Here is an 18,910-nt window from a genome sequence, read left to right on the forward strand (position 1 = left end):
TCTCAAATAAATAAATCAACTAATCTGCTACTAAATGTCAGGTTTAAATCCAGTGGCAGAGAATAGCTGTCATCAACAAATGACAAGTGCTGGCGAGGATGCTGAGAAAAAGGAACCCTCTTGCTGGTGGGAATGCAGACTGGTGCAACCACTGTAGAAAACAGTATGAAGTTTCCTCAAAAAATTAAAAATGGAACTCCCATTTGACCCAGAAATCCCACTTCTAGGAACATATCCCAAGAAATCAGAAACACCAATCAGAAAGAATTATATGCACCCATATGTTCATAGCAGCACAATTCACCATAGCTATGATTGGAAACACCTAAGTGCCCATCAGCAGATGAGTGGATTAAAAAACTGTGGTACTGCCCTGACGGGTTTGGCTCAGTGGATAGAGGGTCGGCCTGCGGACTGAAGGGTCCCAGGTTTGATTCCGGTCAAGGGCATGTACTTTGGTTTCGGGCACATCCCCAGTAGAGGGTGTTCAGGAGGCAGCTGATCGATGTTTCTCTCTCGTCAATGTTTCTAACTCTCTATCCCTCTCCCTTCCTCTCTATAAAAAATCAATAAAATATATTTTTAAAAAAACAAACTGTGGTACATCTATACAATGGAATGCTACACTGCTACAAAAAAGAAGGAACTCTTACCATTTGCAACAGCATGGATGGACCTGGAGAGCATTATGCTAAGCGAAATAAGCCAGTTGGAGAAAGATAAATATCACATGATCTCACTCACTTGTGGAATGTAATGAACAACATAAACTGATGAACCAAAATAGAGCCAGAGAAAAAAATATTTTAGAATATAATAGAAGTAATCCTGATATTTGCAGATTTTTAATATTTCCTACAACTTTTGTGATACTATACTATGTTAATACAGTTTTGGTAATATTATTATATTTAAAATCTTTTTTCTTGAACTATTAACTTTTATTGCATGTAATATATTTAAAATCGCTTTTCTTGAAATACTAATGTTTATTGCATGTAACAATAAATAAGTAAATCCAGTGGCAGAATAAAAAAAATTGTAAATATACAAAGTTGAAGCTCAGAATAAATACTTTTTTTAACATAAAGAAAAGTGTATTTACTTTATTATTATTATTTATTTTAATCCTCACCCAAGGATACTTTTTCCATTTTTTTAGAGAGAGTAGAAAGGAGGGGAGAGACAGAGAGAGACACATCGACTGGTTGCCTCCTGCACACACCCCGACCAGGGGCCGGGGATTGAGCCTGCAACCGAGGTACATGCCCTTGACTGGAATCAAACCTGCAACCCTTCCGTCCAAGGGCCAACACTCAAACCACTGAGTCAAACTGCCTAGGGCAGAATACTGGTAAATACTTTTTAATAGAAACAAAGTTTATTCTAAAATGCCCTTGCTCGTTCCATAGCCTTATGTTATCTAAAGTCCTGGAAAAATATAAACCAAGTCCTAATATAAACAACATAAATGAATCAGTTATTATAGATTGTTAAAATCTATAGTATTATAGATTCAAATATCTTCCTTATTGAATCATATATAGATGGTTCACTTTATCTAATATTAGCATATACTTATATATTTCTGTCCTAGAACAAAATAAAAACTTGAGAAATTAGTTTCAACTGATAACCTAGTTTACTATATTTATTACTGCACAAATTAATGCCCTGTCTTGTGTATCTGATCGACCTTTGTCTAATCACTGGGTTGTACACCTGAAATTAATATTATATGTCAACTGTAATTGAAAAATAAAAAATAATTTCAAAAAATCAATTTTAAAAGAAGAAAACAATAATGAAACAAAATGTAAAAATGTCTCTCTACCCACTGTCACCCTCAATAAAAAGTATTTTCCAGCAAAAGTTTTAAAAAAAGAAAGCTTTTCTTCATGTACTTAACAGGATATAGGATAAATAATTTCCTATTCTGCACGCAAGTTGGCACAATTTACTCCAGTTTGAGTTAAGGATTTTTTTTATTAAAGGAAGCTTACGCTTGTTTTTGCTCTTGCAAAAAGACCTCTTAAATTAAAGAACAGAGGAAAATATTAAAATACCTTTAAGCAATTCATGATAAAATCATGGTGACTTGCATAGAACAAATCATTCCTTCTAAGTAGGTAACATAAATGATAATAATTGCCTTTTTAAAAAAAAATGCAAAAATAAAAGAAGTTCTATAATCTGACACCCTAGTAATTTAATATTCCACCTCCAGAAAAAAAAAACACAACTTCAAATAAAGTCACTATTACCTATCAAAGGATAAGCTAAAAAGGAATGTCTCAGCCAAGAAATTAAAAATGCAGTTACATGCCCACATCCAATAAAAACCTGCTACATACCTTGATCAATACAACCTTCGGCGAGAGCAAAAAGCTGAGGTGAGCGTTCCTCAAGCAACTGCTGGTGAACATTCACACACCTCAAAGTCCACCAAGGCAAGCTCTAGAAAAAGAAAGCACCATGTATGTTGAAATAAAGGGACACTTTGCAAAATATCTTTTACATTAATTGAAATGATTTTTTTTTTACATTTGTGAAATTGACCTTACTCAATAAGCTTCCCAATCCACTGCTATGTCTTCAGTAATAATACTCAAATCCGCTTCTACATCTTCCACAAGAACATCCCTCTCCTCTGTTCTCTCAAAGCCTGTTCTTTTTAGTCCACTGGGCTTCCTGACACCATTTCAAACTCACCATATCCCCCACTAAAATGTCTGCTGCAACCACACTGTTTTCTGTCAGCACCAACAGTTCCAGAAGGCCTCCCGCAAGAACCTCCTAAGGCAGTGGTTCTCAACCTTCTGGCCCTTTAAATACAGTTCCTCATGTTGTGACCCAACCATAAAATTATTTTTGTTGCTACTTCATAACTGTAATGTTGCTACTGTTATGAATCGTAATGTAAATATCTGATATGCAGGATGGTCTTAGGCAACCCCTGTGAAAGGGTCATTCGACCGCCAAAGGGGTCGCGACCCACAGGTTGAGAACCGCTGTCCTAGGGGGAGCTTGGCCAGTATGGCTCAGTGGATTGAGCATGGTCCCATGCAGCAAGAGGTCACTGGTTCGATTCCCAATCAGGGCACATGCCTGGGTTGCAGGCCCCAGTAGGGGGCTTGCAGGAGGCAGCCGATCGATGTTTCTATCTCTCTCCTTCTCCCTTGCTCTCTTTCTAAAATCAAAAAAAAGAACCTCCAGGGGGGTGTGGGGTGGTCATTTTCCTTCATTTACACTCCCAGCATATACTTGTACCTCCCTTTGCAAGCACACTCCACTGTGATCCTGTATGTCACCCCTAGCTTTCGGTGTTGTCCACCATTTACCCAACAAGATGAGAAATCATGTCTTACTCATCTCTGTATCTTCCCCAAAGCAATGTGTTTTGCACAAACTACCAAGTAAGAAATACACTGGATTCATTCAGATTTTGTCCAAAACCGGGGCGTTCCCTTCCACACGTCTGTGAAACCTCTCCCATGAAGCCCTGTCCCACTAGTGTGACGCACTCTGGGCTCTCACTTCTGAGCTTCTACACTGCTCCTAGAAGTTAGACCACATTGGACAGCTCTTGTTTTTCAAATGTACAACTCTACCTAATCCATACATTTTTTGAGGGTAAAGACTGCATTTTATACATTCTCTTGACTAATTCACAGGCTAAGAACACAGTGGTTTTTTTCTCTCTTCTCTGATGCTTGTTCTTACTTATCAATACATCTTTATTTAAAAAAAGAAAAAGAAAAACAACAAACAACTGGCAATACATAAGCTAACACAGTGAAGAGTGAATATCTCTCTTCTGCTGCCCCAATGCCATCGTTCTTTCTCAGAAAAATCCATGAGAAAGGCTCATATTCTTCTACATCTTCCTCTGAATGTGCGTGTGTGTACAAGTTCCATTTTTTATAGACGCACTAGAGGCCCGGTGCACGAATTTGTGCATGGGTGACAGGTCCCTTGGCCTGGCCAGCAATCAGGGCCAATTGGGGCCGGCAGGCCCAGGGGAGGGACTGCGGGAGGTTGGCCGGCCTTGGGAGGTTGGCTGTGGGAGTGCACTGACCACCAGGGGGCAGCTCCTGCATTGAGCATCTGTCCCCTGGTGGTCAGTGCATGTCATAGTGATCGGTTGACCGGTCATTAGGTCAACTGGTCATAATGGTCACTTAGGCTTTTATATATATAGACTAGAGGCCCGATGCACGAAATTCATGCAAGGGTCTTGGTCCCTACTGCTGCGGTAGCCACCTCTGCCTCAACCCCCACCACACATATACAGATTAAAGTATTAAACATGATCATGCACTAGATCATCTAAATTAAAAGTTATTTTGAATTATATTGTGTAAAGCTGTGAGAAATTAATTTTACTTTTTATAAAAAAGCAATAGCTACTAATGGGAGGTCATGCTTAATTACCAAGTTTTACTTGAACTTAACTTTTGCATTTGATTAAGAGGTAAAACTGCCTGGTTCCCCTTCTAAACTGCTGTACACCACAACAGTTGCAACAATGACACAATGACAAATGAATTTTGACTCTATGACATAATTATTAATGTGGTTTCCTCCTTCCATGTAAGGAAAGATAGAATTATCTAATAGAAAGAAGTTTCACATCATTGTTAATGTAATTCACTGGGTGTTGCCTCATTCTGTTCCTATCAGTAAAGCTAATGAAGTCAGTGTACACATCAATTATTCCTTATCCTCTGTCAGCAATAAGTGAGTCAGGTTTGGCAGCAGAGTCTTTCCTTTTCTACATACGGGAATTTAGATAGATCCAAAGAGACTGCCTTTGTAAGAAAACATACAACGTAACATGCTGAACTCTTAAAAATCAGATCTAGCCCAGCTGGTGTGTGGCTCAGTAGTTGAGCATCGACCTATCAACCAAAAATTCACGGTTTGATTCCCAGTCAGGCACATGCCCTGGTTGCAGGCTAGAATCTCAATGAGACATTGATGTTTCTATCTCTCTCTCCCTCTTTCTTCCTCTCTGAAATAAATAAAAAATATATACATATTTTTTAAATCAGATCTATAAAACTAATTCTTAACCCAAAATCTTTATATAGAAGCGGGGTTGCAAAACAAATAAAGCATAGCTTATGTTCTACTAGAAAATAAAAGTGCCTTTTTCTATTTGCCAAGAATTGCTTAAAAGAACATTTGAGTCATTCAAAATAAGAGAATTTGAAGCCTTCCTTTAGATGGTTTCTAGATCCTGCCTCCTGATTACAGGGCTTACTACAGAATGTTCTGATGGAGAAGTCACACTAGTCAATAACCTCCTAGAAGGCAGGGGCATTCCTGTACTCAAAGGTACCCAATAAATGCTTGCTGACTTACTCCATTTTATCAACAAGGGAACTGGAATTCAGAGAAATTAACTAGCATAAGGTCACACAGTTGTTAAGTGGCTGAGCCAGACAAACTGGTGTGATTTCAAAGCCAGGACTCTTTTCACTCCACATTTACATATTACTAGTATTATGGAATATTTCACAAGTTAGAGGGCAGGGGAAAATCATCATTTACAGTTCCATAAAAGTAATACTGCAATACACAACTTGATACATTTCCAAGGAGCCAACTTATTCAAAATCAATTCAAAAGATTAAAATTAACTTGGATAAGTATGTTGTGCTTTGTAATCATTTTACCTTCATTTATTAAAGTCACTTTTAACATCATCATTTAGAGAGTAATGCATCCAAGACCCAAAGAGAAAAAAACTCGAATGTTTCAACTGAAAGGCCAGGTTTCAGCACAGAATGATCTTTGTTTTGCATAGCGATGTACAACAAGAAAACAGGGTTAAAAGCTGAAGTCAAAGTTAAGCACATGCCAAGAAATTCAGGTAACTTGTCTCTCCAACCCTACCAAGTACGACCACATGTTAACTTGTTCTGCTAGTTGCTGATAGTGCATGTATCTTTATTCAAGTGATGCTTAACAAACTTGCTGATGAAAGTTTTCTACCAACAAAACTTAAAATTATCTCATTCACTCATTAATGACCATTAGTCTCACTAGAAAGAAAATTCTGCCACCTGGTAGCCTCATCCTTGTTGATACTTTCTTCAAAGCCAAGTACATACTACTTAGTCTATAGCAGTGGTCGCCAACCAGTGGTCCACGGATCACTGGTGGTCCGTGAGGTATGAAAGGTTGGTGACCGCTGGTCTATAGGACCATTTAACTCAGATCAACTAGGGAAACATTTTTTAATTCAAACTAATGTCGCTAAGAAAACAATGATAAGACCTTCTATCTGCTAGGACATGTTGAAACACATCAATTAGAAACCCTTCCAGAGCAACTGATTCCAAATAAATCTTTGGCTCTCATGAGACTTGTAGATAGAGCTATCACTTCCCTTCTTGCCTCTTCTCTGTCTAAAACTTAAGTGCTCATGAAAGCAAGCCCTCATACAGTACAAACCAAGTCTACATTTTGCCACAGAAACATTGTGTTTCTTAAAATTTTTCAGCCAACACTTAGAAATTGGGAGACTTCACATAAAACTTAGATTTACTATTGGCAATACAGGGTCTGAGTCCCCAAGCTGCAGCAATCAGAACAGGAGTAAGCAAGATGTAGCCCACGGGCCGAATGCAGCCCACCACCAGCATTTATACAGCCCAAGGAGTCAGAACAGCTTTACACTTTTAAATCATTCCAAAATACAAAAGAAGGATAACATATTGTAACATGTGAAAATATATAAAATTAATTATTTTAATCTTCACCCAAGTTTATGTTTATTGATTTTTTTAGAGAGACGGTAGCAGAGAGAGAGAAAGAGAGAGAGAGAGAGAGAGAGAGAGAGAGAAACATTGTTCAGTTGTCTCCTGTACACACCCCAACTGGCGATGGAAACCACAACCTAGGTATGTGCCCTGACTGGGAATCAAACCTACAGCCTTTGGTGTAGAGAACAACACTCCAATCAACTGAGCCAACTGCTGAGGCTAAAATTAAAAATTTAGTGAACATAAATAAAGCTTTATTGGTACAATACAGTCACACCCATTCGTTCACACAGTGTCCAGCTGCTTTTACACTACAATGCAAAGCTGAATAGTTATAGAGACTCCAGGAGTTAAAACAGCCTGCACAAAGCACAGGTGACACCTCCTCTAAACCTCCAAAGACTTTCTTTGTATTTCTTGTGATTTTGTCGCCTCCTACTACTGCCTGTTTAGCCTTCTGAGTCTTAGTGCTTCTTCTCACTAATTTACACATGACTTAAGGAAACCATGTCAGATTCTCAACAAATGCTCTACTAAACCCAACCCAAATAATGAAAAAAGGCTGGATATGAGCCAGAAAACAGTAACTAAGATCCTCTGAGATCGACAGTGCTAAACTCTGCCTATTGCTCATTATCTTACATGAAATTCATAAAAGACTATGAAGGATGTTTTTAAACCTATATTTCAGATTCAGAGAAGGAACGTTTACATATATGCATACATGTTAAATACACACATATTTACAATCCTATTAAAGAGATTCAAAATAATCTCATTTTATACTAGATGAAAATCATGAGGTGAGAAAGCTTTTGCTTATGTTTATCAGGTTTTAAAATTAAATACCTACAAGGCAACTTAGATAGTAAATATGTTAAGATATCATCAACATCACACCTAAAGTCTGATCTAATCAGCACAAAAGTCACACCTGGGTATGAACCTCCTGGCTCCTTGTCTTCCCTTACCTGAAGTGCTGTCAGTTTATGTCTTACATTCACTAGGATAATGCGTGCTAGTAACAGCAGTATAGGCTTTGAGGTCAGGCTGTAGATTGATTCACCATCAAGAATGAGCAGACTCAGAACAACTGCATCCAGTCCTTTCACCTAAAAAATAAAAATAAAAAAATTGTAATCTAAGAAGATATAATTTAACAAAATATCATTAATCTTTATGTCTTGTAATTACACATATTTTCCAGTTACTCCAGTTCTGAAGCAAATACATTAATCTATTACACAGTAATTGGCGCTGGGCAGAATCATAACATCATAAATGCCCTGAGGGATCTACAAATCCAGCCGGCCCTGACAGAGAGCCAGCCATCTGCTGTGCTTCAGAGGAACAGGGAGCTCAAGACAATACTAATACCGAAGAGGCATCATGACTTTATAGATTTACTTACAACAAAATGTCATCTCAGTAAAAAGCATCCCTAGCCCTAACAGGTTTGGCTCAGGGGATGGAGCGTCGGCCTGTGGACTGAAGGGTCCCAGGTTCGATTCCGGTCAAGGGCATGTACCTTGGTTGAGGGCACATCCCCAGTGGGAGGTGTGCAGGAGGCAGCTGATCGATGTTTCTCTCTCATTGATGTTTCTACCTCTCTATCCCTCTCTCTTCTTCTCTGTAAAAAATCAATTTTTTTTTTTAAAAAAAAGCATCCCTAGTTAAAGTATTGTAAACACATTTCACATATGCTTCATTAGCTGGCAAATGTCATTACAAAGCACGACTGCTCCATAATTTCTATCAAGCCAACAAGGTCTTACATAGCAAGTGCTGAGCAGGCATACAACCAAGGAGCAGAGAACAGAAAGCTGCAAAAAAAAAAAAAAGAAAGAAAGAAAGAAAGAAAGAAAGAAAGAAAAAGTATTGTTTTAAAAAAGCTGCAAAAAAGGGATGCCTGTGAAAACTCCCCCCTTGACTGCACAGATTTCCTAAATGTTTCTAAAATGTGAACTGCACAATTGCGACAGCTTCCACAAAACAGACAGCAGGGATGCTTAACTATTAGGAATATGGGCTCTAATCTCAGAGACACAGGATGGTGTCCTTTGTCTGCTTCTTATCAGTGTGTAGACAGATAAATTTTTTAACTGAAGCCTCAGTTTCATCAATTATAAAATGAAATAATAGAAACTATACCTCATAGAATTCTTATGATAATTATACTGAGAAGTATAATAGAGGAATAAAAACAACATGAATGACTCCCACCAAACCACACATAAAGCTTACTGTTAACTCCACTAAGGACAGAAGGAATTTTTTTTTTTAATTCAATAATTAAGTAACTATTTCGAAGTTATTTCCAACTGCCTCAATTTTAGAAGTGAGGCAACAGATCCAAAAAAGTTAAGTGAAGCCCCAAATCACACAGAACTTAGGGTCTGAATAAAGAGTTATAGTCCAAGTTTTCCAACTCCCAAACCAATGGTTTTCCCACCACATGCTGCCTCCCCAGGGATCTCTCTATCTCTTCCTGCCACTCAGCAAGGTCAGGGCCATGGAAGGCATTAGGAAGGCCTCAAGTTCAGGACCAGGATCACTCCCAGCCTTTGCACTGACACAAGGTCGTAAATTAGAGGCAGGGGAATTTCATCTGGCTTTGGTGACTAGACTCCATGACCACAAAGTATATTCACAAATATTTGTGCATTGCAAGAGCTAAGAAAGATGAATCAGCTTTATATCCCACATATGATTGAAATCATATGGCTCTTGACTTTTTCTATATGACTTACTTCACTTAGCAAAATAAGATCTATAAAATTAAAAGCAACAAATGAACAAACAAGACAAACACACAAAAACCCATGCCACAAATAACAGTATGTGGTTACCAGAGGGAATGGGAGGTGGGAGAGTGTAGAAAAGGGTAAAAAGCGGGTCAGATACACGGTGACAGAAAGAGACTCGACTTTGGGTGGTAAACACACAATGCAATATACAGATGATATATTATAGAATTGTACATTTGAAACCTATATACACACAACTAATTATAATGGCTTTCAGATTATGGCTGCTTTTGTACCTCTTCTCTTTCCACCTCACCACCAAATTACTAAGATTTATCTCAGTAACTCCATTCCATTCATTTGCTATTTCTAATTCTGAGACACCGGGTAACAGTACACAGGCCCCTTTCGCTGCATAAGCTTTGGGTGCCAAGGCTGAGTGGTTAATCACTATGTTCAAGATCTCTGAGGTGGCTGGATAAATCAAAGTTACCACACTTCTTTGGGGAGCATGTCATATTCACCAAGCCCTAGGCATATGTGCTCAAAAATGCCTGAGGAATTCAAACTGCAAGCTCTACTGATGATCTACTGATGCAAGTCATTAACATGGTCTTCATGTACAGATAATAATAATATCAACAGGGAGGCCTCTGTGCCAGGCACTTAAGATAGTATTTGTAAGATAAAGGAACTCACCCCTGGGAACCATTCCTAAGCATTGCAGCAAAACTTACCTGCAACAGATTTCCAGATCTGCTGCTTTGCCAGAAAAGACCGGTATGTAACTATGGTAACATATGCATCTATATATGTGAGCAACTGGTACAGCTGCCTGTGCTTTAAAAAAAGAGCAGCTCACAGAGCTCCAGAAAATGGGGACATCTGAAGAGGAGTTTGAGACTGGCAATGACACTTCTGGAAATACGTCAAAAATCTGATTGAGGAACAAGCATTCTTGGCAGGTTTTGTACACGCTATAAAATCATGTTTCATTCTTACTAATTGGTAACTCCAGTTTCTAGAGATCAGTCCCTGAAGAATAGATCACATAATAATAACTACATATGATGTTTCCAAGAAGCATACCTCACTGAATTGCTGGAATAAAACAGATGGCAAGAATTCCTGAGGATGGAAATCAACCACAGGCCCCGTCCAGTTACTCTGAACAAAGAGTTGCAAACTGCTCACACCAATTAGGAATATCAGTTGTTGTCTGCATATAAGAATAGAGAAATAAATGTGAACCACTGTATAACCACCAACATACTATTTCATTTCAGTTTTATTTCGCAAAATGTAAGATATCAACCAATATATGAGACTATCCGAGAGTATTAAAAAAAAAATTTCTGGCCCGGCCAGCATGGCTCAGTGGTTGAGCATCAACCTATGAACCAGGAGGTCACGGTTCGATTCCCAATCAGGGCACATGCCCGGGGTTGTGAGCTCGATCCCCAGTGAGGGGAATGCAGGAGGCATGCCAATCAATGATTCTCTCTCTCATTATTGATGTTTCTATCTCTCCCTTTCTGGTTCTCTCTAAAATCAATGAAAGTTATTTTTTAGAAGTAAAAATATGATGTAAAATATTATTTAAAGATGAATAATTAAAAGATGAAATCAATAAAAATATTTATTTTTAAAAAATATATTTGATTGATTTTTTACAGAGAGGAAGGAAGAGGGATAGAGAGGTTTTTTTAAAATATATTTTATTGACTTTTTACAGAGAGGAAGGGAGAGGGATAGAGAGTTAGAAACATCAGAGAGAAACATCAATCAGCTGCCTCCTGCACACCTCCAACTGGGGATCTGTCCACAACCAAGGTACATGCCCTTGACCGGAATCGAACCTGGGACCTTTCAGTCCGCAGGCTGGTGCTCTATCCACTGAGCCAAACCGGTTAGGGCTAAAAATATGTATTTTTTTAAAAAGAGCAGCACTAGAGAAAACATGTGACCAAAGAGCCTGCTTCGTTAGAAGTTAGGAAACTTGGGAAAACAGGTGTGTAGCAAGATCTTAAAGCCTTACTACAGCCGTCACAACCAAAAATCTAAATCCCCAAGGCCAACCACAAATACAGTTTAATTTCAAATTCTTCAAAATGAGGCAACTGAAATCTTTCTTCTCAGCTCTACATGACAAGCTGGAATTCTGCTCTCCCAGTGATTAACGTATGTGTGTGTGTGTGTTAATGTGCACCACAAAGCCAGTTTCTATGATACTGGCACATACTTCAGACAGCAAAATAAGAATCAGAATGGCCATTTCAGGAATGTAAACTACCAGTAAACGATAAAAATGAAAAGGAGTGATATTAATCTTTAAAATAAAATAAAATGCCTAGAGTAACATTCTTTTGTGAACTCCCTTATGGATACAAATTATGTCTTATTCCGCTTCACAACTTCAATATTTAGTACAGTAGTCTGATGAAGAAAAAACAAAGCCATTGCCTAGAAATAATGGTAAAACAAAACTGTATGCATATTAAAGAAAATTAAAACTTGATGTGGATGCCAAGAAAATAAAGAAAGAAGTATATTAACAAATTTACAACAGTAAAATTTAGGTTTCACTGCTGTGTAACTATTATAGTTAATCCTATAAAATTATATCAACTTCAGTGGAAGAAGGTAAAACAAGGGTTCCATGATAAATGCATTAAGTTTTCTGATCTCTGGAAAGTTAACAGTCTAAAACATAATAAAAAGTTATTAAGTATCACTCAGCAATCTAGAAATAACAAGATGAACAGGATATGCTTTCAAGTTAAAAGGAAATAAGGTCTGAAGTCTTGCTTATAGGTAAAAACTATCAGACCCAAGCATTTGGAAGCTCAGTGAGTTAGCAGTTACCATCCAATTACATGCCAATTTCATATACAAAACCCTTATATCCTACACCACTTTACTTTTTCATTTTAATGGTCCACTGGACAGAAGGTCTTACATTGATTATTTGGTACATTATGAGCCCTGAATAAATGTAAAGCTGGGTTTTTCAATAACTGCTAAAATCAGTGCCTTACACTGTCAAAGCTCTATTCAATGTATTAAGATGCTCATTCTCTATGAAAACTTCAAATAAAATTCTACCTTTGGGTTTTGTCCAAATCTGGTGAGAAATCCAGGAATGTTAATATCTGCTTCTCTAGGTAGCTGTCAATCTTTTCTTCAGTTATCTTTGTTGAATTAAAAATATTTTGAGTCAATGAATTTAAGAATATGGCCTTATAATTCCCTTCTAGCAGCAATTGTAGGAACGATCCACTCTCTGTAATATAAAAAATTAGATCAATAATCCAAAAGAACAATTTTTTTCATACTGTAAAGGATAATACTATCAAGTAAATCTACCATTTTAGTAGGAAAAAGAGTATATATTTAGAATGCTTGCTGTACATTAATCAAAAAGCACTGGACCAATTCCCATCACCCTACAAACATTACTTCTAGAATTAGCAGCTCATCTATATGAGGAGTAGCAAAGTAGAAGTTAGACCCAGGAATAATATTCCTCATTAATAAGTATTCTCACCCTTCTGCTGGGAATTCAAAAAAAATCCTACTAACAATGGAAAAGTTTCCATAGTCAGAGTTCTAAGACATTTCACAGCCTGGCTCCCCCTACACCCCTCTCCCCTACACTCCCTGAAAAAAAGCTGGTTCACTCATTGCTCCTCTAGTTTCTCATGCACATTCCCGCCTCCATACTCTTACGCTTGTGATTTCTCCTGCTCAGCTCTTCTCCACCTGTCAGTCTTATCCTTTAATCAAAAATCAGCTCAAGTCTGACTTCCTCCCATGAAACTGTTCCAGACAAGACTTCACAAACTACCTATCCTGAGGTACCTATTTTGTGTGTACACACACGCACACCACTTATATACTGTCATAAATGTGATTTCTCTTCTGGGTCCAGCCTAAATACCACAATCAGATGTGCCTATATCCCGCAAGTATATGTGCCTTTTAATTCTTTACCTCTCGGTTAAATGTGCATTGCTCAGAAGAATCACAGCTTTTCCGCTTACGAGCTGAGCAACCTTGAATACATTACTTAACCAATCAGTAGTTAAATGCCTTCATCCGCAAATTTAAAGTAGCATCTACCTTTCGTGTCTATTATAAAGATCAAACAACTAGGAAAAAAAGAAAACAAACAAGCAAAAAAAGACCAAACGACTAAATAAATGTCAGAAAAGTAGCGGATGTTGCCATTGTTATCATTTCTGAACCTGGGCGGTGAGAAGTTTGGGGGGAAGACAAGCACGGAGGCTGAGGACACGCCCACCATGTCAAGTATGCAACAACCCAGAGCCTTAAGAAATCAGCAAGATTTTGGTAGGAAAATGAAATCAAACAAGGAGGGATAAGAACCCAGACACTGCCACCCCTTCTCCTCACAGTCCGACGCTGGCCCGAGCCCCTGGCACGTGCGCCTCGCTCACCTGAGCCGGCGACTGCCTCCTGCTTCCATTGCTGCCGCTCAGCCTCAGTGGGGAAGCCCCTCAAAACTGCCAGCTCCGGGGTCCACATCACCCCGGACGTCGCCCCAGCCAAAACCGGGTCCCAAAACGGTCACACGGAAGTCACACAATAAAGTGAAAAGAGGAAGGTCCAGAGACGCCGAAGTCTAGTGGCGACAGTTCTTGTGGAACCCCATGTGCTAATAAAGGCCCAGGGAGGCGGCCATAACAGCAGCGCGGGGCATCCTGGGAAAACAGACACTGCACCAGCTTCCGCCTAGAAAACCAACCCAAAGGCCCTGATACTGAGCATGCCCAGTGGAGGTGCCCCGCCCCGAGCGGGGAATGGACGCGATTGGAGGCGTGGAGTCCTCGGCGCCGCTGCCGCAGGAGTGCGGCGTTCCGGTCCAACCCACCTTCGTTGGAAGGTCTGCGGCTTTAATTCCCAAACCTGCTTGGGTGTGAACCCTCCTCACTACCTGATGGAAGGCGTAGTTCTTTCCGCAAAGGGCACGTGGGCCTTTACTACCAGCAGTTGGGTACCGTCAATGGAAGTGAGAGACCCTGTGGAGTCCCTAAACCCCGGGTTAAGAACCCCGGCCGCAGAAAAAAAGTCTTTATATTCTTTTAATGAATTAAAGTGTAAGGAAAGCATTCGGTGTTGACGTTGCCACTACATAAATTATGCCCGAATGGGGACATCTGGCCCGCGCTGATGCAGGGAAGTTTTTGGAGGGTGTACTGCACGCAGCAGAAACCTGCCAGCCTTCGTGCCTGCGCTGAGCACAGGGCGCCTTTATTCTTCACAGCAGTGCCCTAGGTCAGTGGTTCTCAACCTTGGCTGCACATTAGAATCACCTGGGAATCTTTTTAAAATCCTGATTTCCGGGCCTCATCCTCCGGAAATTGTTTCTTTGCGACTAATGTTGTGGCCCCACCTCACATTAGTAACAAAGAATTTCCGGAGGATGAGGCCCGGAAATCAGGATTTTAAAAAGATTCCCAGGTGATTCTAATGTGCAGCCAAGGTTGAGAACCACTGCTCTAGGTGAAAACCAAGCTCTGAGGCCGGGATGTGGCAGACGGGACTGTGCCCCTCCCCCCACCCTCACTCCCACCCCAATGGACTTAGACGAGCCTGCACTGAGGATGCCGTACACCACCAGGAGAAACCTGCAGGGTAAGCCTCACCACACAGGGTTCATGGAAGAATTTAGGGCAATACATCTCTGAAACGATCCCACTCCCAAGGAGGAAGAAAAAAATTCTCCAACATTTACAGGGAACTCCTACAACTTAACAAAAGAAAAATAAACAACCCAATCAAAAAATGGGAAACGGAATTAAATACTTTTCGAAAGAAGACAGAAGGAAGGCCAAGAGACATATGAAAACATGCTCTAAGTCACTAATCATCCGAGAGATACAAATCAAAACGACAATGCCGTAACATCTCACTCCTGTCAGAATGGCTATCATCAAATCAACAAACAAGTGCTGGTGAGGATGCGGAGAAAAAGGAACCCTTGTGCACTGCTGATGGGAATGCAGACTGGTGCAGCCACTGTGAACAGATGGAGTTTCCTCAAAAAACTAAAAATGGAACTCCCATTTGACCCAGTGATCCCACTTCTAGGAATATATCCCAAGAAACTAGAAACACCAGTCAGAAAGGATATATGCACCCCTATGTTCATAGCAGCACAATTCACCATAGCTGAGATTTGGAAACAGCCTAAGTGCCCATCAGTAGATGAGTGGATTAGAAAACTGTGGTACATCTACACAATGTAATACTATGCTGCGGTAAAAAAGGAATTCTTACCATTTGCAACAGCATGGATGGAACTGGAGAGCATTATGCTAAGCAATAAGCCAGTCAGAGAAAGATAAGTATCACATGATCTCACTCATTTATGGAATATAATGAACATAAACTGATGAACAAAAACAGATCCAGGGACAGAGAAGCATCGATCAGACCCTCAAACCTCAGAGGGAAGGTAGGGGAGGGTGGGGGTAAGGGGGAGAGATCAACTAAAGGACTTGTATGTATGCATTTAACCCTAACCAATGTAAAACCTTAATAAAGAAATTTAAAATAATAAAAGAAATTGTAAAAAAATAAAAAATGTATCCCCCTCAACCCCATCCTCACTATCATGGCTCAGTGGTTGAGCCCTGACCTTGAGGTTGCAGGCTCCATCCCTAGTGCCGGACATGCAAGAGGCAGCTGATCAATGATTCTCTCATCACTGATGTTTCCATCTCGCTCCCTCTCCCTCCCTTTCTGAAATCAATAAATATATATATATTTTTAAAGTCCAATAGTATCTAACGTGGTGCCATTAACTTGAGCTCTCCTTTTGCTCTCTCGTGCCTGGAACAACTTCTTTCTCCCTGACTAATTTCTTTATTCTCACCACTCAAGACTCTGGATATGTTTCTTCAGGAAGTGTTCTCTGACCATATCACCTTAGTGATTTACCTGAGGTAGGTGTCCCTCGTCTGTGCTCCCAACAGTACCTGCAACTAACACCATCAGAGAACTTACCGTGTTGCACTAACATTGTATTTTCATGTCATTCAACTCTCACCTGCAGGAACCTGTACTATGTACATGAATTGGACCTTACAGTACTGGTACTGTTACTTTCCTTTTTGTAAAATAGCATTCTGAGGACTAATGGTATAGAGTGGAGAAAATGACCGAAGCTTATTTTAATGATGAAGATCCAAAATTGGAGGAAAATACATTTAACAGCAACTTTTATTCTCCACCCTGATGGGACCCTGTCAGACCAAACAGTAACAAAAGCTAAAGGATTGACTGTTCTTTTACCTTTTATTGCTGATAATTTTATACTGAGATTTTAGCTATCATGTCTGTGGTAAATGACTTTTTATAAATGGACTCTATTTTGTCATTCTTGGAATTCACCACCCACCAGACTTAACACAAACTCCATACTGTGTTTCAGAACCTTTGATTTCCTGGTCACATACTGTTTGTCCCTCCTTTATCCATGCTTAAGGTGCTCTGTACCTTGTAGTTCCCCTTCTTTCAGAGAGCAACTCATGTTCAGAATATGTCTTCTAGTCAGCTCCAGATTCAGGGTTCCCATGTACCACTTTATTTTCTATAAATACTGTCAAAAATCACCTTAGCTTTTCCTTTGTGATAATTGGTCTTATAAAAATATCCTTTCCTTTCCCATGCTTAGGTCTTGAAAATGTCCAATTCTTTGTGTCCAAGTATTTCACACACAGCAAACTGTTTTTAGAAATAAGACATACTAGCACACCTAAGTCTTTATTTATTTGGCTCTAGGAAGAGTTTGCATGAAAATGAGCCTATATGGCAAGTACAGAATGTACTGTAACAGCACCAGAGAGGTACCACCTCTCTGTTCTACAGAGCCTGTGTTTAATGCATACAGGTAACTTTAGTAATAAAACCAGAGTCCAGGAAGAAAAGGAGCCCTTTAGGAAAAAAATCAGTTTAAGGGTGACTTTTCAAATTGACCATTCCTTTCATATACTTAAATTCAAATAACAAATACATTCACAAGCCCAAATATTGGCATAGAATAAAATCATGTTCATTTATTTTTCTGCAATTAGAAGGCATAAAATTAAATATGTTGAATGTAATAAATTCATCCATACAAGTGCAAGTGTCCAACTATAACACATTTTTATGGCAGATTTATAATTTAAAAAATGTACCAGTAAATCAAAAAAGGAGTATGTAAATTAACTTTTATTGAAGTGTACGTAGGTCTTCAGAAATCAAATATGAGCATGAAGATATGGCCAAACATAAAATCTATCAAATTCAGTGAAAAGTTGCTGACTTCAAATAGTAGTTGTAAGAATGACCAATATATATTCTTTGTTAACAATCTCTCACTCTACAGTAAAAAAAAAAATAAAATAAACATTCAGTAAACATTCTTTCCTAAGGTAGTTTCCCTTATATATCAGTGATTTATCCATTCTTTGTATACACAAATTTGTTCAACATACCAATCAGTGGTTCTCACAATTGAAAAATAAAAGCACAAAAAAGTTTACACTCTTGTACAGGTAAATAAAAGATCACCTTGAATTAAACTGGATCTCCGTAAGGGCATAGTATAGTTTCAGTTTCATTACCTATTACATAATTAGTTTCTTACATACAAATATTGACATATTTGGCTTGTGCTTCAAAGCCTTTGTGTCTATGAAGTCCATGTCAATGCAGCTCATAATTTGAAGTCACTGGGGAGTTCTTTACTGCTGCAGGGTTTGACCTGATCGTGCATGAGCGTCCCCTCAGCACCTGCTGTGGCACTGCACATTTCCGAGGCATCTTCAACATCAGGGTCCAAGCCGTCAGGACAAGGAAGTTTTAGCAGCTCTTCCCGGAGCTGAGCAGTGTGACGCTACACAGGGAAATGAGTGATGTCAGAATTGCAAACGCAGGGATTCTAACACAGTATCATTTGAGGGAACAGTTAAGTTTAAAAAAAAAAATCCAAAGCACAGGCCAACAAATACTTATTGAGCACTTTTCTTACGCTACTGTCACAGAGAGGGGACAAAGTTGGCAAAACATCTCTCAGAGTGATTAATGTTGAAAAGCCCTGAGTAGCATGGTAGAATGAAAGTTAAATGGCAAAAGGTTAGTGAGATGGTGGGGTTTTACAATGGAGGCAGAAGTACTCATTGCTCTAGTTTGGTAAAAAGAGAAACAGTTCTATAATAATGGGGCAAAATAAAACTAGTTTGGGGGATGCAAGTGTTAAAGAGGAAAATAATTTTCTTTTTAGAAGTTTTTAAAATAGAAAAATAGAGTTAGAACAGAAGGAGCCAGTTGAGATGGAGAAAATTGAAGATAGGAAGAGGGAAGATAACTGGTGGAGGA

General features: G+C 39.1%; 2 protein-coding genes across 2 annotated transcripts in view; both read right to left on the reverse strand.

Annotated features, from left to right (window-relative positions):
- Positions 1–14,266, reverse strand: part of TTC27 (tetratricopeptide repeat domain 27) — a 95,747-nt gene extending 81,481 nt beyond the window's left edge. Inside the window, exons 1-5 of the mRNA XM_005886046.2 lie at positions 13,981–14,266; positions 12,626–12,803; positions 10,610–10,739; positions 7,745–7,885; positions 2,355–2,457 (exon numbers count right to left, since the gene is read on the reverse strand). Of these exons, the coding sequence (XP_005886108.1) occupies positions 2,355–2,457; positions 7,745–7,885; positions 10,610–10,739; positions 12,626–12,803; positions 13,981–14,068 (640 nt within the window). The 5' untranslated portion in view covers positions 14,069–14,266. The remainder of the gene's footprint in view (positions 1–2,354; positions 2,458–7,744; positions 7,886–10,609; positions 10,740–12,625; positions 12,804–13,980) is intronic.
- A 3,032-nt stretch (positions 14,267–17,298) lies between these two features.
- BIRC6 (baculoviral IAP repeat containing 6) overlaps positions 17,299–18,910 on the reverse strand; it is a 161,298-nt gene continuing 159,686 nt past the window's right edge. Inside the window, exon 73 of the mRNA XM_014533188.1 lies at positions 17,299–18,428. Within this exon, the coding sequence (XP_014388674.1) occupies positions 18,249–18,428 (180 nt within the window). The 3' untranslated portion in view covers positions 17,299–18,248. The remainder of the gene's footprint in view (positions 18,429–18,910) is intronic.

This window comes from Myotis brandtii, unplaced genomic scaffold, assembly GCF_000412655.1.
Source record: "Myotis brandtii unplaced genomic scaffold, ASM41265v1 scaffold953, whole genome shotgun sequence".
NCBI classification, from domain to species: Eukaryota; Metazoa; Chordata; class Mammalia; order Chiroptera; family Vespertilionidae; genus Myotis; species Myotis brandtii.